Raw genomic sequence first — 23,892 nt, 5'->3', positions numbered from 1 at the left:
CAGTGGTTCTCAACCTGTGAGTCACAGCCCCTGTGGGTCAAATGACCCTTTCCATGGGTGTCGCATATCAGATATCATGCATATCGAATATTTACATTATGATTCATAACGGTAGCAAAATTTCAGTTATGAAGTAGCAACGAAAATGATTTTATGGCTGGGGTCACCACAACATGAGGAACTGTATTTGGGAAGGTTGAGAACCACTGCAAGCTGTAGAGTCTAGAAGCTTATATAGCTTTAGGTCATAGAAGCAGAGACCTATGATTGTAGGTGCTCAGGCTGGATGACATTGCTCTGATTTGATTGCCAGTGGCTGGGAACTCCCAGCTAGTAAAATCCTTGCTTTTTTAAGCAGCAATTAGGGGCAACAATCAGCAGCAGTCAGCGAGCAAGCATTCTAGCTCCTAATCTTTGAGTGCTGGGACCCTTGGCTTTTAAACCTTGGCAGTCCCCTGGATCTCTTCTGGGGACTGTGGTCCTGCACCTGTAGTCATTGGCTCTATAGCTTCCGCTTTCTGTACTCCCGCCACCCTTCGCTGGCTCCACCACCTGTGTGTGATCCCTACCATTTCTGTTCCCCGTATTTCCGCCACCTCCGCTGTCTCCACCACCTGTGATCCCTACCGTTTCTGTTCCCTGTATTTCCGCCACCCTTCTCTGTCTCCACCACCTGTGATCCCTACCGTTTCTGTTCCCTGTATTTCCGCCACCCTTCTCTGTCTCCACCACCTGGGATCCCTACCGTTTCTGTTCCCTGTATTTCCGCCACCCTTCACTGTCTCCACCACACCCCCTGTGATCCCTACCATTTCTGCCCTTGGTACTTTCTGCAACTGTTCAGCTGCTGTCTTGTCACCTTACAGATGCTACCACTGCCTCTGCTGCTGCTGCCACTACCACCATGCTTAGTCTGCTTTACGTGCAATAGGGACAAGCAAGCAGGAAAAGACAGTTTAAAGTGAAACCTTCTTCTGGGCCTATGTTCTAACTTCACTGGGTATCTCAGGAGGTTGTCTCCCAAAGTGAGCCAAACAGCCTTATATAACCAGCAAAGGGTTGTATGGTTGTGATATAGTTATAAGATGCAAATGTGGCATCATAATTTGCCCCAGTCACAGCTCATTGTTCAAGCTACTAACCAAAGGCCTTATGAATAAATCAGTTATAGTCATGAGTCATGAACTTTCTTCTGAGGCACCATAAAGTGCTCCTTCCTGGCCTGGGAGAATAGCTACAGGGTAAGCAAGGTCATCTGGAGTTCCTGGGGCTTGGAATGCAAGCTGCCTGGAGCAGGCATGACTAGTCCAAGGTGTCTGGAGCAGGAGTCCTGGTGTTTCAGTGGTCGTTATGACTGAAGTGGAGTGTTCCTCAGAGTGGTAGCAGAGGACGTAAAATAATCCATGATGTATAACCTTTGATCCCAACATTCAGAATTTCTGAGGCAGGAGGGGTGAGCTCAAAGCCATCCTGACTAGGGGCTGCCAGGCCAGAGAGAGCCACCTAGTGAGATATTTACTCAAAACAGTGAAACCAGTACTGGGGATGTAGCTCAGATGGTGGGGTGCTTGCCTTAAATGAATGAGGCCTTGGGCTTGAGCCCTAACTCTACATAAGCTGCATAGAGTGGTATACCTCTGTCATGCCAGCACCCAGAAGGTGGAGATAGGAGAATCAGAAGTTTAAGGTTGTCCTTAGCTGTTCAGATCAAGGTTCCTTGAGACCCAATCTTAAAAAACAGCACCCCCCCCCCGACCAAACCAAATCAGGTCAACCAACAACAAAAACAAAAATCAAATATGGCGAGGCCATCCTGGAGGCAGTGCCGCTGTTTACTAACAGACTGCTTGGCTGACATTTCCCTGCTGGAGGCAGCCAGGCATGGAACAGGACCTGACAACTGCCACTCAAATGGTTGAGTGGCTTGCTGCCAAAAGCTGAAGTTTATCCGAAGGAAACAAATATCAAGAAGTATATCTCAAAGAATTATCACAAAATTAGCATTCCCTAAATAAACTATTTATTTATTCATTTTCGTGTGCATGTAGAGCCTGAGGTTGACATCCAGTGTCTTCCTCTGTTGCTTCCACTGTGGTTTTTGAGACAGGCTCTCCCACTGAACCCAGCCTCACTGATTCAGGTAGACTGGCTGGCCAATAAGATCCAGGGGTCCTCCTTTTTCCTAGCTCTGTCTCTGGAGTACTGAGATTACACTCGGAAACCCCTATACCTGACTCTTTACATGAATACTGGGTATGTTTTCTTTTTTAAATTTTATGTGTATGAGTGTTTTGCCTACATATATGTATGTGTGTACAACATGCATGCCTGGTGCCCATGGAGACCAGAAGAAAGCATATGATTCCCTGTAACAAGAGTTACAGACAGTTGTGAACCACCATGAAGATGCTGGGAATTAAACTCGCATCCTCCGAAAGAGCAGCAAGTGCTCTTAATCACTGAGTGGTCTCTCCAGCCCCAAATTATCATTCTTAACGGTGCTTACCAGAATTGCCCTGTGATGCTTAACTGTGCATAACCCCTGGCTTAAGGCTCCTAGGGAAGGCTGGGCTCTTCTAATATGTCTAGGCTGGCCTCAAACTCAAAACTAGTGATCCTCCTGCATCCACCTCCTGACTATTGAGATTACAAGCATGTGCCCTGGTGCCCAATTCTTTCTTTTTTTTTTAATTTTTGTTTTTTGGTTTTCTGAGACAGGGTCTCACTATGTAACTCAGACTATCCTGGAATTATGTAGACCAGGCTGTCCTCCAACTCACAGAGGTCCACTGTCTCTGCCTCCCAAGTGCTGGGGTTAAACACTTCGGCTACCATGACCAGCCTTTGTCTTTAAAATTCTTAATGTTGATCCTTATATTTTCCCCCTTGTGGGTAACCAGATATTTCATTATTTGTTCTTGAAATTCAATAACTTAGTCAGTCAGTATATTAGTCTCTATTGCTGTGTAACAAACCACTCCCAAATGCAGCAATATAAAACAAATACTGTTCTCTCATAGTCTGTATGGGTTACAAATACAGGCACAGCTTAGTTGTGTCTTTGTCTTTCTCAAGGGTGCAGCTGAGGTATTTGCTCAAGGTCTCTGTGCTCACCTGCTGGCTCGGCTGGGGAGGCTGCCAGGCTCACTAGTGGGTTGCCTGCAGGATTCAGATCTTTGGGTGCCGAGCCCCCTTTGCTTGCTGTCTCTCAGTTTCTTGATATATGAATTTAAATTTTTTTTTTTTTTTTTTTTTTTACCATCTTGGTATCAGTCATAGGGCCTCAAGCAAGGTAGACACTCTCCATCAATGGCTTCTTTGACTTAGCAGTTTGCTTCCTCAAAGCGTGCAGGCTAAGAGGACAATGACAGGATGACTAAGAAGGAAGAGACAGTATTTTGCAGCCCAGTCACAGAAAGGTCACCCCATCTCTGAGCAAGTTGCCAGGTAGAGCTGACTGTAGGTACAGGAGACTGACCACAGGGCAAGGATTTAAGGAAATTACAGCTGGGAAGTGCGCCCATGGTAGGTGGTCCGCAGCATCTCAGAGCTGGTCATGGCAGTGCTTTCCTGCCACTAGTGGGTCCTGCCTCATTTGGTCTGAGTATTCCCTAGGTTCTTTGTGCTGGGTCATGGCTGGGGTTCGGACTTGAATGAGGCGAGCAGACGTCAACAGGGCAAAACGTGAGAAGGCAGGACTGCTAAGTCTTAGTTGTACATCTCGGCACCTCAACATCCCATTTGTCTGTGCCGTGCTCTCATCTTCGTCCATCCTCCATGTCACTCACTTCCTCCTCCTCCTCCTCCTCCTCTTCTTTTTCTTCTTTCGTTTTTCATGACAGTATTTCTCTGTGTGGCCTGTCCTGGAACTCACTCTGTAGACCAGACTGGCCTCAAATTCAGAGAGCCGCCTGCCTCTATGTCATTCATGTCTATGACTTTTTCTTGTTGTCCTCTTAGCAACCACCAGGAAGTGAGATTATTTTTATTGTGTTTGCTCCACGTTGTTATTGTTTGTGGTTTTGCTCCTCCATTTAGTAATATTTCCTCAGGTAAGTCATCTCCCTTCATGTCCTATCCTATTGAGGGCAGATTTTGTCTGTAAGCACTTCCTGTGTTAAATTTATATTCTTCTTATATTATTCTGTAGTCTGAGACAATTATAAGGATGCTTGTGTCCCTTCTCTTACCTTCTGCCTTCTAGGTTAGCTTCTGCCCTGTCTCTCTCTCCCTCCCTTTCAGCTCTTTCTCTTCCTTCTTGCCCCCTCTCTCTTCCTTCTTTGCTGTTCTGCTCTCCTTTCTTTCCTTTTCTTTTTAAAAAAATTATTTTGTTTCATGTGTATGTGTGAATGTGTGCTGTGCTGTGTGTGTGTGTGTGTGTGAAACATGTATGTGCAGTGCCCATGGAAGCCAGAGGAGGGTGTGTGTTAGATTTCTTGGAGCTGGAATAGGCATTTATGAACTGTCTGATGTGTGTTCGAAGAACAGAGCACTCTTAAACACTGAGCCATCTCTCTAGCCCCCTTTCCTTCCTATTAGAGATCAGGTGAGCAGGTGAGCTGGGTGTGGTGGCACACTCTTTTAATCCCAGCACTCGGGAGGCAGAGACAGGTGAATCTCTGTGAGTTTGAGGCCAGCCTGGTCTACAGAAAGAGTTCCAGAACAGCCAGGGCTACACAGAGAAACCCTGTCTCAAAACAAACAAAGAAACAAAAACCCAACACACACACACACACACACACACACACACACACACACAGAGAGAGAGAGAGAGAGAGAGAGAGAGAGAGAGAGAGAGAGAGAGAGAGAGATCAGATGTGCATTCAGTGTGGTATGGCTGTAGACAAGGTTTTCCCAACTTCTCTTTCTACCTCTCTATTCTCTTTCACTTCCTTCTCCTTATCTCTTCCTTTTCTCTACCTTCCTTCCCCCCCCTCCTCCTTTTCTCTCCCCCTCCTATATGCCTGCATAGTTCCCGTGGGGTATACAAATCTCATAAATCACATTCCCCGAGCCTGGGTGTGGACAGCTCTGCTCAGACACTGCACTGACTGTGCTCTCAGAGCTCTTGACTCTGGTCCAGGCTTCTCTGTGGCTGGCCTCTTCTGCACAGGGGCTGCAGTTTGAGTTGAACATTAGACCCCGTAGGTTTTTCTGTCGCCTGAGGGGACTGCAGAACCAGGTAGTAGGGAGTCTTTGTAGGACATCTGGGCTCTGCTCCTAGGCAGGGATTTAGGTAAAATGCTGTGTGCGGCAGGGCTCCTCTGTGTAATTGGTGGGTACAGCCCCTTCTGGAATCAGGGGCTGCCTTTAGGTTGCTGGAGGCAGGGCGGGAGTCATTGTTTACTTTCCCCATTTTTGCAGCAACTTGCCCCACTGCTCTCTGCTAAGGACACTTATGGGCTTTATCCTCCTGCCGAGCGGAAGGGTTTGCAGAGCGAGTATGGGGAGGAGACTCTGAACAGCAGACACTGCCGAATCATCTGCCTTTCTGCTTGCCTGCCAGTATTTAATGTTTAGCTCATTACATTTTGTTCTTGTCTTTGGCGAAAAACGCTTTCTCCTGCTTTGCTACTTTCGGCTTCTGGAGAGAAGGAAAGTCTATGATGCAAGCTTGGCTACCATCTCTACCCGGGAGCTGCCCTAAATGACCTCTAAGGCCCTTCCCAACCCAAACTTGATTAGGACATTAAATTTGCTCCATACCCAAGGAGCAGAGCCAGCATGGGCATCCCTGTGGCACTTAACATCACCTGAAGTGGCTGTCCTTCTCAGCCTTGAAGACTCCTGACTCTGTCCATGACCAGCCAAGATGCATGTCCGCTGGAGTCGTGGGGCAGTACCAGCAGTGAGGCCTCAGATCTTCAAAATTCTCCTACCACTTCCTTATACTGCCCTTGAGGACTTTTGGAAGAAGCCCCTTTGCCTTCTGCTCTTTGGGATTGAGTAACCAGCACCCCACAGTCGGGCCTGTCTCACCATCTTGCTAGGATCCCACAGGCGTCTCTCCTTGCATGACAACACAACCTATCAGAAAAGTCCACAGCCTGACAGGATTTCCCCGGGAGGACCGCAGAGCTTGCGGCCTCGCTTTCCAGCTGCCAGCTTAGCAGGTTGTTGGGTGGTTGCTGGCCTCTGGAGACCAGTCAGTGCCCTTGTGTCCCATGCCAGTCCCTGCCATTACAGGTTGGCAGGCCTATGGATAGAGCATGCCAGCCACATGGCAGCTTGTTGGCAGCCAGGTCTGTGTTCTGGCTGACTCAACTATGCTGAATGTGGCATTGCTGCATAAGGAGGTTTGTGCAGTTTTTTTCCTGCGTACCATGAGTTCAGAAGGGACAGTAGCCTTCTCACTTCTCAATGGGTTTTATACAATGGGTTTTATAATCCACTCTTCAAGCCAGACAATGGTGGCGCACGCCTTTAATCTCAGCATTCAGGAGGCAAGGGCAGGTGGATCTCTGTGAGATCAAGACCAGCCTGGTCTACAAGAGCTAGTTCCAGGATAGGCTCCAAAGCTACAGAGAAATTCTGTCGAGAGAGAGAGAGAGAGAGAGAGAGAGAGAGAGAGAGAGAGAGAGAGAGAGAGAGAGAGAGAGAAACTGCCCAGTTTGGAGGCTGAGATGAGCTTAGACTGAAGACACAGGCCCTTGGGACCTGGCCCTGTCCAGGATAGACCCTTCATCTTTCCTCCTGTGTGTGCCTGCCTTTGTGTGTATGCATGATGAGAGTTGAACATGTGTAAAGACATGAGTGTGTGCATGTTTTGTGCATGAATGTGTACAGAGTGAGTGAGTATGTGTGTGTGTATGCATGCATGTGTGTGTGTGTGTGTGTGAGAGAGAGAGAGAGAGAGAGAGAGAGAGAGAGAGAGAGAGACTTGGCTCTGCTACAAGACCTCAGAGTTGTGTAGGTGAATGGTAGGCTTCTCTTCAGCTAGCTCTATAGCCTGTGACTGTACTAACTAGTGATCTCCTGCCTCAGCCTCCCAAGTAGCTGAAATTTGCAGTGATCATTCCATACCTGATACCACATCTGTTTTGATATTTTGCATATCTCCTCTGTTACCTGCATATGTTCGCACATTGATATGTGAGTGTTGTGTGTATATCTCAGGTTTTGACTATGTGCGTGTGTGTACTGAAGTTTACATGAACATGTGTGAGGGCTTGCATACATGTGGTTGTATGTGCAGGAATCTGTGTATGTTTATGTTGTTGCAAGCATGTGTGGTATGTGTGTGAGGCTGAGTGCCAGTGTGAATGTGGGTAGTATGTGTGCAAGCTTTTTTGGCTAGGATGACTAAAGTCAAACATATCAGTTGTTGCTGACCCAGATCAAGGATGAAATATGAGAGGTCAGGGGCTCTCCAGCCCAGTCCATTTCTCAGGTCCCAGGCAGTGTTCCCAGGCCCTCCTACCCATCAGGAACTAAGTCAGGGCACAGGGAAGACACCGGGCCTTGAGGAGGAGCCAAAGGCAGAATTAGATTTCCCCTTTGGAAGTCCCCTCTGGGCGGGTGTTGAGGGAGATGATAAGGCCTGAGAAACTGAAGAGGCTTGGATCAAGCCACCAGCAGTGGACACGGGGAGGCACAGAGAAGGAGCATCTGAGACGAGAGTGAGGGGTCATACAGGGTCAGCAGACTCTAGGATTTGCCTGTCTCCTTGAACCTAAGGGGAAGCATCTTGGCAGCTGCTGGCAGCTGGTCTGTGCCTGCATCCTGACTGTCTTAGCCACACTGGGCAGGAACAGTGATGGGAGACGGAGGGGAAACAAGTTAGGGGACATGTCAAAGTGAGGTGTATGTGACTGACCAAGAGGGACTTGGACCTGAGAGAAGAACTGGCAACCAAATTCTTCAAAACTGTAGACTAAAAAACAAAAACGCATGTTTATTTCATCTCTCTCTCCCTCTCCCTCTGTGTGTGTGTGTGCCATGGCACATGTGTGGAGGTTAGAAGACAGTTGGGGATGTTGGTTGTCTCTCCTTCCACCCTTGGCATCCTGCTCAAGATAGAATTTGGGTTGTCAGGCTTGCTGGCAAGTGCCTTTCCCTGCTGAGCTTCCTTGGCCAGCCCTTAGTGTGTTTGTTTGTTTTCTATTTCTTTCTCTCTGTCTTTCTTTTTTATATGCTTTTTCACTCTGTAGTTCATGATGGTGTGTGAGTTACCATGCAAAATAATTACATGTGTGTGTGTGTACCACAATATCAATCACTTCTGTTCTTTTACCATGCAGAGTTCATTTCCCAAGCCTGTGTGATCCTTAAGACTGATAGTAAGTGTGTTTACCTGCTGAGCCAACTCACTGATTCCTCTTTTCTTTTTTTCTTCTTTCTTTCTTTCTTTCTTTCTTTCTTTCTTTCTTTCTTTCTTTCTTTTATTTTCAAGACAGGGTTTCTCTGTAGCTTGGGGTCTGTCCTGGAACTAGCTCTTGTAGACCAGGCTGGCCTCGAGCTCACAGAGATCCACCTGCCTCTGCCTCCTGAGTGCTGGGATTAAAGGTGTGTGCCACCACTCAGCCCTTTTTTATTCTTTTAAAAGACAGAATCTTACTACATAGCCCAGGCTCACCTGGAAAATGTGGTTACAAATATACACCACCATGACTGAGGTTACAGGCATGTGCTGAGATTACAGGCATTCACCACTATGGCCAGGGTTACAGACATGTGTCACCATGGAAAGTAACAGGTACATGCTGAGGTTACAGGCATTCACTACCACAGCTGAGGTTACAGGTATATGCTGGGGTTACAGGCATTAATTACCATGGCTGAGGTTACAGGTATGTGCTGAGGTTACAGGCATTAATTACCATAGCTGAGGTTACAGGTATGTGCTGGGGTTACAGGCATGCAGTACCATGGCTGAGGTTACAGGTATATGCTGGGGTTACAGGCATTCACTACCATAGCTGAGGCTACAGGTATGTGCTGGGGTTACAGGCATGCAGTGCCATGGCTGAGGTTACAGGTATATGCTGAAGGTTACAGTCATGCAGTACCAGAGCTGACTCTGTTTGCTTGGATTTTGTTTGAAGCGAAGTCTGACTCTATCATGGAAGTCATTGGCTGAAGACTGGATTTGCCCCTGCCTCTGGGGACCACAAGTGTATGTAACTAGGTTTCCAGCTCCAGAAGTGCAGTGTGTTGGTGCCTGTCTAGGCTCCCCCACACCTCTGTGCAGTGAGGGAAACAAAGGCCCAGAGGTGTGTGTGGGACCTCCCCAAGGTCTCCCAGCAGGTCTCCCTTTGTGACAGTGCCACTCCTTGAGCCCAGAAGGCTAAGCTCCCACTACCTCAAGAGTCTCTGTAATTATGGGATTAGAAGGCAGGCTCTCTCCACTGGCCCCCTGCCCCTCAAAGCCGCAAATAGAGTGATGGATTTGGTGGCATGGAGCCTGTTTCCAGGTGTGTCTGAGGAAACCTGGCACCCCTAGGCAGCTTGTTCCTCCTGAAAGGCCCCATTGTGGCTGCAGCCTCCCTTGAAGGGGCTCTATTTTGGGCCCAGGATCCACCCTAGGCCAGCTGGAAGAAGGAAAAGGTATGTTTCAGCGTGTCTTGTGGGTGTGGAGAGGGTAAGAGTGATCCCACACAGGAGAGTTTGCCCTCTCACAGTGGTGTCCAGCCTGTATGGAGGAAGGAGGACTCGGGCAGGCTAAGTGCACTAAGAGGCAAGGCCTCTGGCCCAGGTAGAGGTTCACTGACTACAGGACACCACGGGGAGGGCAGGTGCACTGGGCCAGGCTTTCATGTGGTCCAGAATCTGGGCTGACAGGCCCTGCCAAGATGGAATGCAGGGCTGTGGCTGCCTGGGCCTCACCCGAGTCCTACCCACCAGTGACTTCCTGCTTCCCACTACTGTGGGTGCTCAAACTTTGTCCTAAGCCTAGAAGGAGACCCACCCTTACCTCAAGGGCCTCCCAGTTTGGGTACCAAGGGCCAAAAGCAGCAGCCACAGGCAGCCGGGTTGGGTGGAGAGATCACAAGAGCCGCTTAGTCTCTCTGTTCTATTCTTCTTTAGCTGGATCAGGTTATTCTCCTGCCCCACCCCGTGTGGTGGCACATTCCAGCCTCTTGTTGGTACTCACAAGGCTTATCTGTCAGACATTGTTTGTAGGGCTTCTGCCTCCTGGGTTCCTGCAGTTCTTTCTAACCCATCCTGACTGTTCCTAGGTATCTCCCAGGGTCACCTCTGCTCAGGGTCACCATCTGATTCCTCCTACCAGCCTTTAAAGGCATGGTAGCCATTGGAGGGCCCTGGGAGTTCTTTTTGGTCAAAGGCCTTCCCAAACTCACCATATAAAAGCCAGACACGGAGGAGAGGGCCTCTCTGTAAAGTGGCCTGGATACCCTGATCTATGACATGGGTGTGATGATGACCTTATCAAATTATTGGACCCGAGAAGGGTAACGCAGTGGTGACCCCTGGCATACAGCAGGTGTCCTTTCTGGTGGTGGTTTTCATTTCTCTGCTTTGGAGACGTCAAGCCATTGAGTTCCCAAGCCTGTGCTGTTTCGGACGTAACCCCGTGACTCCAGGAATGACTAATTCCACCCTGGCAATCAGCTCCCTGATGCTGGGAGAAGTGAGCCTTCCTCCTCTTTCTTCGGTTGCTTCGTTAAGCTTTTCTTGAGTGAAGGGAATGAGGATTGTCTTAATCCTCTGGCACGAGGTAGCACGATTCAGAAAGCTGGGTAAGACGGGACCAGCAGCAGAGGACACTGGGAGCAAGGCGGGGTAGGCACTGGATGGGGGCCTGAAGCCTTGCGTTTCAGGTTGTCTTTGCCCTGGGCCAGCTATGGCCTGAGAAGAGCCTTGACCTTACGTAGGAATTACCTTTGTCTACACAATAGCTGTGCTAATGCTAGCTCGGGGTGGGGGTTTCTCGGGAAGGTGCTTGGGAGAACCATTCTAGATGTGCCCGACGCCTTACTGGTGTACGTAATCCTCGGCAGAAAAAAAAAAAAAAGAGGGTAGGCAAGCCGAGACCTTGGCCTTCTTGTCCTGAGTCTACAGATTTGGAAGTGCTCTAGTAGCCCTGTTGCCTCCTCCTTCTGGGTATGGGTGACCCCCAAGGGCTGGGTCTTGGTGGTCATGAGCCAAGGTTATCAGACTTGTAGCCTGGTGCTCACCTTGGGGGTCTCAGGGGCAGCCTGTCTATCCATCCTGGGGGCTGCTCTTCCAGACTTCTCCCACCCTTTTGTCTCCATATGCCTTCCTCTGAGGAGCCTCAGTTTCCCCTATGCACAGTTGAGGAGAGACTTGGAAGGGGCGGGAGCCTGAGGTGGGGCCACAGTCTCATCGAAGACATTCTCTGTCTGCAGGTGTTCCTGGCTCTCGGGGAGCTCCTTCTGTCTTGCAACTGGGCAGTGGTTGCTGATATCCTACTGGTAGGTATGGGCTGCACATTGGTCCTGGCACTTTTGAGTAGCCTTGGCATTGGGAAGGATGTCAGAGGCTGTGGGGCAGGGGTTGAGGCCACTTCACAGTTTCCATAGACAAAGTACCCCCTTTCGGATGCTCTCAGCTGTTTCCTCTGTCCTCCCTATTCTGCACATGAGCATGGGTGCTCAGAGAGAGCAAGGTGCCTGGACCAAGGTCACACATTGTCAAGACTCTGAGCTAGGACTAGAGCAGGCTTCCTTTCTTTCATCATTGTGCTACATCTCAGCAAGTGGGCTCCTTGGCCTGTTGTACTCTAGGGTCAGAGAGAGGGACCCTTGACTTGGAGCACTGGCCGCTGAACCCTGCTGGCCTCAGCTCATCCCACCTCATGGATCACTCGAAGGGCTGGGTGGGCTATGGTAAGACCTACCACATGTGCTGTTCCCACCACATGGCTTTGGTGTCCTGAGTCCATCCAGCCTGGTCCTTCCTCAGCTACACCGTCTTCAGCCTCCCTGCCTCCTTTGAGGGGGCACAAGGGCTTTGAACATTGTGAGAGTTTGAAGCTGGTTGCTAGCAGGGCTCCTAGGTCTAAGAACACAATGCCCTCCTGCTACCTTCTGGCAGACTAGCACAGTCTCGTGCTGGCCACAGGATTCTGGGTGGTCAAACACAGGTAGAAAGCTGTCTGGTGAAAGGTGTCCTGGTTCTGCCACTCGCTAGCTGTGTGACTTTAGGCAGGTTGCTTTGTATCTCTGAGCTTCAGTTTCCCCATATGAAAATGGGGATGGAATGATAGTACCATTATTGTGAGCGTGGGGAGATGACTCAGAAAATTTAGTCCAGTGTCTGGCACAGGGATTGATGGGGAGGATTCTCACATGACCCTGAGATTTCCATGGTTCTTCCATCTCCCAAAGGCATCTTGGAGTCCTAGAATCTGGGTTTGGAAGGACTATGGAGATGTATGCCATTTAATCAGACAACAAGGCCTGCTTGAACACTATGTTGACAGAATGTCGCTGCCTGCTGTAGTCCAGGCTCAACCAATTTTTGACTCTAGTGAGTGTATTAGCCGTAAAGCTAGCCTGTCTTCCCTGCTCCTCCCTCTGCACGGAGACCCGGTCTCAGACTCAGCCACAGGCCTGGCAAATGGCCCTGGGCCTCAGTTTCCTTGCCTATAAAAAGGTCTAATCATTAACTGTTAGTGGGGTCAGTGAGACAGCCTAAGGGAACACCCATCCTCTACATAGCTCTTTCTCTCTCAGGTGGTTCAAGCAGTGCTGAAAATGCCCCCCACAGCTTCCTCCACCTGCCCCCCACTGTGATCTCTTTTCCACATGACAGCCCCAAAGATATGTGAAGGCTACAGGGCATCTCTATGTCTGTGTCTGCCGGAATCATTAACCTGGCAGCGTTGGGCGCTTGGCAGTGCTAAAGAGGAGTGTGTCATGGCTGTGGAGGAGGTGGATGGTGGCTCGGGAGGCCGGCTAGAGTCTGGACTGTGGGGGAGCTGGCTGGTCACATGCATCCCAGTCTATAAATTCTCGGAGCCCTTCACGGGTTGGAGGCTTCTGCTCTAGTCAGCTCCATGCTGCCTTCCCTGCCTCTTTCCTGCCCTAAACCCAGCATCCAGCAATGATCTTTCTGTACTAGACAAGAAGTTGGGGTAGGTGTCCAGCCTTTTCAGCTCCTGTGTTTCTATCTCCCTGGCAGAAAAACACGACAGGGCTCAAGAGGACATGGTCTCAGCACCTATAAGGGGCTCTCTTGTAGTAGAGGGGTGCAGGTTTATAAGAGCACTGTCTTAGGGTTTTCACTGCTATGAAGAGTGGCAATTCTCATAAATAAAACATTTAATTGGAGGCGCTTGCTTACAGTTTCAGAGGTTCAGTTCATTATCAACATGATGGGGAGCATGGCAGCATACAGGCAATACAACATACATGGTGCTGAAGTTCAGAGTCCTACATCTTGGAGACAGCAGGAAGTTGACTGATACACTGGGCAGTGTCCTGAGCATAAGAAACCTCAAAGCCCACTCCCACAGTGACACACTTCATCCAATAAGGCCACACCCACTCCAACAAAGCCACACCTCCTGCTAGTGCCCTCCCTGTGAGATCATGGACTTTAATTCCATTCAAACTACCACAAGCACTATATGCAGACATGGCAGAAGATGGCAGAAAGCCAAGTGGCAAGGGACAGGGAGGTAACAAATGTGGAGACTGAGGTCCCTTGGAGGAAGCAGGGCAGGGGAAAGATTTATATAGGGACAGGTTGTGGGGGAAATAGAGGATGGGGCTCTTGCTCCTAAGTGGGAAAGTGAGCTCTTTTGGGTGCTCTGAGAGTATTGTAGTGGGAGATATTCATATGGACAGTTCTCAGTAGAGAGAGAACAAAGAGGGTCTAACAGGAGAACAGGGTAGAGAGACTGTGAGTTCCTGGGGGGCTGGAGTCAGAGGATGGGTGAGGGAGGAGAGGTTGGACAGGAGAATTCGGTCAGGAGCATTCCAGCGATTCTGTTCTTCAGGCGCATTCCTTCCACTCGCTAACTGAGAGATCTTGACCAACTCATGTGACCTCTCTGTGCCTCAAATGTATAATCTGTGCTCAAATGTATAATAGATGGAGAAGTAGTTCTTATCCATTGTGCCTCAGGCAGTAAGGAAGCAACGAGCTAAAACCTATACCCTGTGTGTTCCTGAAGAGGTGGCAGCCATCTCCAATAGTCCTGCCTTAGGACACTGCTCTCTCCCCAAGGACAATCCAGGCTCCTTTTAGATGAGAGGCCCCAAGAGCTGCCTGCTCCAATGGCTCTCACACTTCATTCTGCCCCAGACAAGCTTGGAGGAGCTTGTCACTGGTCCTGGGCCTCCGCACCTGACCGGGTTGGTGGAGAGTGGGTCCCGGAATTGCATTGCCAGCAGACTTCCCTCAGAGGCCTGACCCAGCTGTCTTCAGCATAACTGCTGGTTTGCATAGTCATCTCTTCAGCCTGCATGTTCCTTGCAAATTTCTCATTATCTGTTTGAGTTTGCCCAGCCTCAGGGGAGCCCAATCCTACACCATCTCTATGTATCCTCTCCTGGGTTGGCTGTGTCTTAGATGATCTTTTCTCCCGGAAAGACCAAGAAAGTGTCTTTCTAAATCTGCTTTAGGAACTTGCAGCTGCCCCACTCAGCCTGGTCCTCAGTGGCTCACCCTTCCTCCCAACCGTGAGGAGAAGGATGCTCGAGAAGTGACTGTGTCACCCTTCACAAGTGTCTGGTCACAGGGCTGAGTTGGGGAGGGCAGAAGGCAGGCTGCCAGGGAATCTGTCCTTAGTGATTGCCCCTCCAGCTTTCTGCCAGGCGGTGGCTGCCCGCACCACTCTTGCCCTGGGCTATAAAGGGAACTGCTTTTCTAAGGGCGAGACAAAACAGGTGTTTCTGTCTCCGAAGCTGGTGAACCTGGAATGCTGGAAACCCCAAAGCCACTCATTTTCAAAATTGCTCACCCCCCAGCTTGCCAGAGGCTGCTGGGCGTGGCCTTTAGAGAGCCACGGACATCCAGAAGAAGCAAGGATGTGGGACCTATGTCTCCCTATGCTGAGAAGATAAGGAACTTGTAGGGACCTTACTCCGAGGGTCTGAGCAGCCCCAGCTCCACATGAACCTGTGTGAGGACTTGAGGCCCCTGTTTAGGAAGCTTAACCAGCTCCCCAGAGCTACCAGTGACTAATCACATAATTATGGGGTGAGAAGGAAGTCCTGGGAAGGTACGGAGCTATGGTCAGTTCCTCCTCCAGTGCTGGCAGATCCTGGAGATGGCAAAAGGCCCAGCTTCTCTAACCACCTGGGGAGAAAACCTTGGCCCCAGTGACCTCATACCATCTGACTGCCCACAGTGACTCCCACCTCAGCCCTGCCCACCCACAAGCCCCTTTCCAGCAGACCTCTTGTGTCTGTCTGCTGGGGTTCTGGAATCCAGAATCCTGTTTTGGGTTGCTACCTTCCAATGTTTCTTTGACCCTTCTCTGTCACACACTGATTCTCCTGCCCGTAGGCAAGACCACTAAGGATACTGTCTTCTTAATTATTTTTGAGACTATATAGCCCTGGTTAGGCTGGAACTCTGTGTAGACCAGGCTGGCCTCCAGCTCATAGAGATCCACCTACCTGTGCCTCCTGAGTGTTGGAATTAAAGGTGTGAGCTGCCATGGCCTGCTTCTGTGTTCTTAGTCTTACTGTCCACCTTTTAAATGGTGCATAATGACCATATTAACATGGCTAAAATTGCCAGCTTTCCCTACCCCTAACAGCAGAGGGTCAGGAGACCAGTCCCTGGACAGGAAGGCCTGCCATCCAGTCTGGGCCCATTATTTCCTGGCTGGGCTGCTCTGGATAATTTAATTACCTGCTCGGTGAAAGTTTTCCCATCTATAAAATGCAGGAAACAATCATATCACCTTCATGGCTTGTTGGCGCTGATATATATATATACACATATATACATATATATGTATATATATATCACATGCAGGAAGCAGTCATTAAATGCTGTTGTTGTTGTTGTTATTATTATTATTTTCAGATGGGTTCAGATAATAAACACTGAGGTCCTGGGGACAAGACTCCAGACCAGCATTCTCCTCTGTGGCTATCATAGTGTGGAGTATCTCTTAACTGGCAGGATTTCTCCTGAGACCAGGCTTTCAGAATGTTCTATTTCTCTTACTTGGTTAGTAGATTTTCGCTAGGTCCCCCTAATCCTTGTGTATTGTGGTATTCCAGGAACACAGGAGAAATTAGGAGCTTTGCTATGAATACAGTATGAGAGATAAAGAAATGGCCCAAGAAGGGACCCTTCCCAGTTCCAGGGAGCACACACTCATTTAACTGTGGGGTGTGTGTGTGTGGAGGGTGTGTGTCTGAAGTCAGGCCTTCAAAGCTGAGAAGGCTTCACAGAGGAGGTGAATAAGGGTAAGTCCTAAGTGATAAATAGTGCTTCCCAAGTTGGTCCAGTGAGGGAAGGCCTGCCAGGCAGAAGGCATACATACCCAGAGCATTCCGCCAGCAGGACAGATGTTCTTGTGAGCTTCTGAATCTCAGCTGAATGACACTAAGCATAGCTCTCAAGGTGGGTACTATCATTATCCCATTTAGAGAGGAGACAGGAAAAGCCGAAGTGACTTGCTCAAAGATGCACAGCTAATGGGTAGGGACTGGGAGTGGACCCCAGACTGTCTGACTCCAGAAGTCACATTCTTGACGTCCTTACATGGAGCTGTGTGAGCCTCCCTGGCACCACTGCCCCACACTTGTTGCACCTGCTGCACTGATGTCTGGAGCTCCGAGCTGAGATACTGCCTACCACTGTGGTCACAGGCAGACAGGCCGAGCTCAAGTATAAACTCTGTGTCTCTGTCCAGTGCTATGCTTGTTGCCCCTACTATCCCTGTCCTGAGGAGGCCTCCCAGGGCCCCCAGGGGCCTGAGTCTTGGAATCAGGCTCAGTCTTGTAAGTCATCCATCCTCTGACCTGTCTGGCCTGCCACTCTCTGGGAATCTGGGAACAGAAGGATGGGGTGAGGGGTGCTCTTTCTTCCCTTGCTGGAGGCTTACCTCTGGGGCTCCTGTGTTTTGCAGTCGGTAGTGGTGCCTAGGTGCAGGGGCACGGCAGAGGCGCTCCAGATCACAGTGGCCCACATCCTGGGAGACGCTGGCAGCCCCTACCTCACTGGACTTGTAAGGAGTGTCTAAGTGTGTGTGTGTGTGTGTGTGTGTGTGTGTGGTGGGGGGAGGAACTTGGGGAGGTGCTGTTCGTGCTAAGGTCCTGGGGCCACCTGGGGGGGCTCACAAACACACCTCTCCTCTTGGCAGATCTCCAGCGTCCTGCAGGCTGGGCGCCCAAACTCCTACCTGCAGCGCTTCCTCAGCCTGCAACACAGTTTCCTGTGCTGCGCCTTTGCCATCGTGCTGGGTGGTGGCTGCTTCCTCCTGACTGCACTGCACCTGGAAAGAGACCAGGCCCAGGCCAGGCAGTCTGGCAAAGGTACTCCCACTCTTGGTGCCCTTCTGGACTTGGAGCACTAGCAACCACCTATGCTTCTGGACAGCTCATTCCAGATAATTTATTACGTCCCTGCCATGTGCCAGGCAAGGTAGCAGATGCTGGAGAGAGACAGAATTAGGCCAAGTCTGAGCCCTCACGGAGCTAATGCTCTAGTGGCAAGAGACAGGCCAGAAATGGAAAAACTGAGAGAGAAATGTTTGCTATAAGTGCCATAGAGACAACAGACAGGGAAAGGGATTGACAAGGACAGGTGGTGGGGTACAGGTGACATTGGAGTGAAAGAGCAAAGAGGAAAAAGGGACGTGAGCCAGGCAGTTATATGTTGGGAGGGGCTCTGGGAGGCGAGGGCAGCTAGTGCAAAGGTTCTGTGGTAGGAATGTGCTTGAGGTGCTGAGGACTGACAAGGTGGCCGGGCAACTGTAGCAGGAGCGAGGGGAACAGTGAGGCAGCAAAAGAGGTAGAGCACAGAGGGAATCCTTCAAAGGACCGTGGCCTTCACTGAGAGGGAGATGGGAGCCCCTGTGGGGTTTGCAGAAGTGGGGTTCCAAGGGCAAACCCAGGCCTCCTGTATTGAGAACAGGATTCAGAGTGCCAGATTGGGGCAGAGAGGTCACAGAATGCTCTGTACTATGATGGGAGGAACTAAGCCCATGGGGTGGCAGTGACACGGGGATGGCAGTGAAGGGGTCTGATTTGGGGTTTCTTATGCAAACAGAGCCTTAAGAATTTGTAATAAATTGTTCCCAGGCCTAGTCTCAAAGGTCCTGCCTCCTTTGGGCTGACTTATCATCTTCTGCCTCCCACAGGAACTCCGGACAGCGAGGACATAGTCAGCAGGAACCCTGAGAGTCAAGGCCTGCTCTCCAGCACCAGCACCCCAGCAGAGCAGTCTTGAGTCCATCTTGCAGTGAGCAGGCTTTATACTCCCCATATCCTCCTGGTGGCCCCACCCATCTTGGCTATGTTTCAGGGACCCCCCTAAGCTACGCTTGCCACTTGTTCAGTCCCTGCTAGAGAGCTGCCAGGGCCCAGGAACTGGCTAAATTGAGTTGTCACTACCCTTCAGGGAGGCTGGGCCCTTATTAAAGCATGACCAGTGCAAAGCCCTGGGATTTCAGGGCTTCTTAGACCCATCTTGTTATTTATAGCCTCATGAAGCCTCTGCGGGAAGAGGGGCGGGCAGTGGGCAGGCCAGGCCAAGGATTCATGGTGGCCTCTACAATAGGGACCCCGAGGAAGTTGCTCGGCTTTGTTGTCTGGGTGTCTCCACCATGGGTACCTCACTCTGACTCAGATTCTCTTGTTTGCAAAGGCCTGGGGGACAGAGGTACCTCTCTGTGAGCATTCATCCTCTGAACAGGAAGTGGTCTTGGAGTTAGATTCCCTGTGCCTGCTGGTATGGGGATGTGACCCCACTCAAGCCTGTGCAAATTACAGAGGCAGCTGCCTCTGAGCTACATGCAGAGAAGCTCACATGACTGTTCACACATACTCTTGGAAGTAGCCCTCCTTCTCTCCAGCCTATCTTTGACCCCAGCATCTCCATGGGGAGGGCTAGCTCTGTGGGACCCATGCTTGGCACTGGGTTCTGAGCAGCTGGGCTCAGCGGGCCCTGCAGGAGATCAACAGCTTCCAGGCGGGCAGCAGCAGGGAGGCATGTTCTTTCCGCCTATGACCCCAGCTTCTGTCCCCTCCCCCGGAGCCCAGCCAGGCAATCACTCACTCACTCATTGCCACCTCTGCTGTGCCAGGCTGTGCCTGCCTCACAGCATCTGTGGGCAGAGCAGTGGCCCAGCATTCAGCACTGCTACTTACCCTTACATTCATTCTTATCCTGCCTCTTAAGGCTTCTCCTTGTTCCTAGTTAGCTGTAACAGGCTCCTGGAGCTAGGTTTACTAGCTCAGCCTACACATGCTCCCGGGTTTAGCTCTCCTCGGGAGCAGGCATCTCCAGGACAAAAGCTCCCATTCCCTGAGTCGGCATCATCATTGAAGTGAAACAATCACCCCGAAACGCCAAGGAAACGGACTGGTGTGGAGAGTTTGACTATCTGAGGAGGCAGCCGCGCTCCTCTCAGTACTCACGGTACAGAAGATTAGGGCCACAGCCCGCCTCTCAGCTGCAGACTCCATAGCTCTGTTTGAGACGCACCAAATGCAGATTTCTAGCTCCCATGTGACTCCCACAGGCTAGTTCCAGGGTCAGAACCCAGCAGCCACGCTGTCTTGAAACTCAGCTTCGCAGACAATGGGCAGAGTCCAGTGACTGGGGAGGGAGACCAGAAACATCGCTCGTGCTAAGTCTACAAACATTGATGGTTATCAGTATGTCCCATCGAGGTGTGGGGCAATAAATCAGACTCCAGTCTGCCCCTAGACCTCAGGAGACATGCTTCCTATGACAAAGGGGTCACATGGCTCAGAAACCTAGAGGTGACTTTGGAACTGGTAAGGACAAGAGATGTGGAGGAAAGGAACCCTAGGCAGGGGGGGACAGAACTAGGGTAGAGGCAATGGGACAGGAAACACACTGTGAGTCATGGAAGGGTGTAGAGGGGCCAGAGAGGAGGTATGCTCAGCACTGGCGGGAAGAGGTGGCAGGATTGGCTGGGACTAGGGGCCTCAGTGCAGAGCACTGCGGCTCTCATCCCTAGTCTCGGGCGGGGGAAGGTCACATCTTCCAGTGTATTTGGAAGCTTGAGTTCCCAGGATGCCCTGAGACTCGATGCTCAGCCAGAGATTTACAGGATATTATTTTCTAAATGAGCTTGGGGAGTGCCAGAGTTTTGGGACTGAGGGACCCTGGGAGGACAAAGCCACACCTCATCTACAGTCAAGCTAGGCCCCAGCTTCCCTCAGGTCCTACCTCTCCCTGTTGGGGACTAGTCCCAGCAGATGAGAACACAGGTGCAAGCCCTGTGAGAGGCCCCCAGTGCCTCACTACAAAGGGTAACATAGTAAACAGAATACATCTTTATCGCCTGAAGGATGCTGTTGGGTAATCCTGGTTATTGACACTCTGGACTTGTTTGTTGGGAATGTCAACAGCAGTGAAAATGCTGTTCAGCAAGACAAGTCCCCAAGCCCGACCCTGCTCACCTTACGTGTTAATGACTCAGCTTCCAGGAGACATCCTGGCAGGAAGATGTGTCTGCCTATGTCTATGCATGTGCCCATGTGGCCAGCTTGCTCTCTAGGGTGGTGTCTTTCAGTTTGGAGGGTGGAGCATGCATTTAGGTTCCTGCACCTCGACCTGGCTTGTTCCCCTGCAGCTAGCCATTGGCCTGTCTGTCCCACTCCTAAGTGGGTGACTTCCTGCTGTGTCTGGGTAGTGAGATAGCTGTGTGTGAGGTAGTTGAGCTCACCAAGGTTCTATCAGAGAGTCCAACAAGAAGTGCTGGTACTTGTTGAAGCCAAGATTTAACCCATTGCCAAGAGGATGGGTTTGCATTGGCTCCTACAGCATTTGGGTTATGGAGCTGCATGTAACTGGGCCGAACTGATGACCTTGAGGAGGCAAAGGACTCATCAGCAGTGTAGGAAGAGCTCACGGAATTGATAGCAAGGTTGAAGAGCCAGAGATTTTACCCCTTCTTTTAATTTTTCAGAGCTCCAGACACTTTTCCCTACTCTTTTCCTACTTACTCAAGATTTAATGCCCTAGGCATAAAAGTTCTGTTGGGTTAGCTTGGATCCTCTGCCTGTGTCTTGATTCATAGCTCCATTAAGACCAGGAAGCCATGAAAGCTGCTAGGAAGAGGAATGAATTAATTCTGATCATCAAAACCAAATGGCCGGGGGTGTGGCTCAGTGATGGTGCTTTCTTAGCTGGCCCCAAGTTTGATTTCCAACACCAAAACAATAAAAAATTTTTAAAAGGCTCCTCCCCTTCCTCAAAAAAGTGACAGCATCTACTGCGATGATTTGGGGCAGGTCACTGGCCTCTCCACAGGGTGAGGAAGAGGCGCCACTCAATGTCCTTCCACAGACTCTTTGTTTCTGATGGTCTCAGGCCATGATCAAAGGTGACTGAAAAATCCATAATACAGAAAGTGTTTAAAATGTCCAAATGAGTCGTGTATAGTGATGCACACTCCTTTATTCCAGCACTTGGCAGCCAGAGGCAGGTAGAGGTCTAAGTAGAGCCAGCTTAGTCTATAGAGTGAGTTCCAGGACAGCCAAGGCTACACAGAGAAACCCTGTCTTGAGACAAAAAATGTTCAAATGATGGAACACGAACTTCTGTATGAGCAGGGATTCAGAGCCATCTGTTCTGAGCAGGAGAGAGGCAGTGATGACATGTTCAGAGTAAAACTCATGTGGCAGGCCCCAAAACGGGGGGTGGGGAGGACTCCAGTGAGTCTCCGGTGTGGCAATAGCAGGAGCAGAGTGGGGGTGCCTTCTCCCCAGCTAGGGTGGTGACCTGCAGGAAAGCTGCTCCAAGGATGGAGGGAGGTGTCATTAGGGAGAAAAATGCCTTCTCTGCAGGCGGCAGGATTGAAATCTGGCTGGTTTCTGAGTCACCCAGAGCAACAGATATACAATGCAAATCAACACATATTTCCTGCACCTGCTAAATGTCATTTGCTCATTCAATCAACAAACATTCTCTAAGCACCTCCTCTGCAATGGATGGTAAAGATGAATCAGACAGGGCATGAGCCCTTGAGGCTCATGTCTTTTGGGGGTGGAGTGGTGGTGGAATCAAACAAACATAATCAGAATAATGAGTTTGGTGTGATGGAGGAATACACATGTTACAAAATAGCCCCGAGGAGGAAACAATTGGTCATCCAGGTGGGTCAGGGAAGTCTTCCATGAGGAAGTCAAGCCGGTACTGGACTTGTGAAGGACAGCTATAGAAGCTAGCCTGGAAGGCCTTGTAGGCAGAGCCCAAATAAAGGGTCAGGGGAGGTGGGGTCGCGCATGTGGTGCTCTCCGTGGTCCTGAACCATCGTTCCTTTAGCAGGGTTTTCTGGCGGAGGGCAGATAGGGACTACAAACAAATGAGCTAATTTTTGCCACTTGCCCAGGCTTCAGGAAGTATCTGGGTGTCAATCCTGGGATTTCCATGTCATCGGAAGGACTTCTAAGATCCTTTACCTTGAGACAGTGTGCTGGAGATATGTAGGAGGCTCTGAAGTCAGAACGCATGGGTCAGGAAGGGTTGTGAAGCCACAGAGAGATCTATGGAGAGGTTTTGTTCCAGGCAGTGATCAGGTCATGGGTATGGTTTGAAAAGTTATTATCAATAACTGGGTGGGAAAGCCTGGAGGTGGAGTTGGGATCAGGGAGTCCAAGTAAGACATCTGAGCTATATCAGTGGGCAGCCAGGAACATTGAAAGTGAGACTCAACAGGTTATAGCTAAATAAGGGGTTTCTGTAAGACAGTCACAAATGGCCTATAGGGTTTCTCTTTGGTGTCATTGTGGGTCAGGAGTTATGATGCTATGGTAAGAAGCAGGTTTGAGGGAATGATGGTGAGTTCCATTCGGGATATGCTGTATGGGATTGCGAGGAAGATGTGTGGGAGATTTATGTGAAATTAAAACTTGGCCATAGGGACTGTCTAGAGGTGGAGGTCAGGGTATTGTAAACAAATGCATGATCACTGAGAGCCCATGTGTAAGTGAAGGCTGCTCAAAGAGTGTGCCAAGTGATGAGAAGCTACCACAGCCTGATCCAGGGAAATGCTACCACATAGGCACAGCAGAAGTGAGAGGGACTGACCTCCATCTGGATCATCAGCCTTGCTGGAGTTCATTGTATGTTCTTGCAGAATGGTCTGTAGAGTCACAGTCATACAAAGTGTTCTGGGAGACTCATTGTGCATGCTCATTGTCTTGGTTTGAGTTTCTATTACTGCGATTAAAAAAAAAAATCATGGCCAAAGGCAACACTACAGTCCATCATTGAAAGAAGTCAGGGCAGAAACTCAAGGCAGGAACCTGAAGGCAGGAACTCAAGGACCATGGGGGAACACTTCTTACTGTTTTTTTTACGGTTTGATCAGTTGGCTTTCTAATAGCAACCAGGACCACCTGACCAGGGATGGCACCACCCATGGTGGACTGGGCTCCCCCACATCAGTTATTAATCAAAAAAAAATGCACCACAGGCTTGCCCACATACCAACCTAGTGAGGGCAGTTTCTTCCAAAATGACTGGAGTCTGTGTTAAGTCACAGCATACCCATAGCAAAGGATCTAAGAGGTTGCTCAACAAGGAAATGTCTGTTTCCCCCACTATTTCCCAAATACAGTTATCCTTGGAGTAACTGCACTAATGTTCTTTGCCTCACCTGTTTTGGAATTTGTTGAGACAAGCTCTCACTAAGTAGATAACACTGGTTTAGAACTTGTGAGCCTCAGACTCAGTTTCCCAGGTTCTGGGATTACAGGTGTGTGCTATCTCATGTGTGGTATTTACAATCTAGACCTC

The 23,892-nt window shown here is 50.0% G+C and overlaps 1 protein-coding gene across 2 annotated transcripts in view; it reads left to right on the top strand.

Annotated features, from left to right (window-relative positions):
• Positions 1–18,552, top strand: part of Spns3 (SPNS lysolipid transporter 3, sphingosine-1-phosphate (putative)) — a 53,123-nt gene extending 34,571 nt beyond the window's left edge. The window contains exons 9-12 of one of the 2 annotated variants that reach the window (XM_057776051.1): positions 11,331–11,396; positions 17,024–17,122; positions 17,258–17,429; positions 18,257–18,552. In XM_057776051.1, coding sequence (XP_057632034.1) covers positions 11,331–11,396; positions 17,024–17,122; positions 17,258–17,429; positions 18,257–18,345 — 426 coding nt within the window. In that variant the 3' untranslated portion in view covers positions 18,346–18,552. The remainder of the gene's footprint in view (positions 1–11,330; positions 11,397–17,023; positions 17,123–17,257; positions 17,430–18,256) is intronic. The other variant, XM_057776052.1, reaches the window with a different exon arrangement.
• Positions 18,553–23,892: the final 5,340 nt, after the last annotated feature.

The sequence above is a fragment of the Chionomys nivalis genome, chromosome 7, assembly GCF_950005125.1.
Source record: "Chionomys nivalis chromosome 7, mChiNiv1.1, whole genome shotgun sequence".
Classification (NCBI taxonomy): Eukaryota; Metazoa; Chordata; class Mammalia; order Rodentia; family Cricetidae; genus Chionomys; species Chionomys nivalis.
Note: the sequence above shows the minus strand (reverse complement) of the source record. Positions and strands in the feature narration are given on the sequence as shown.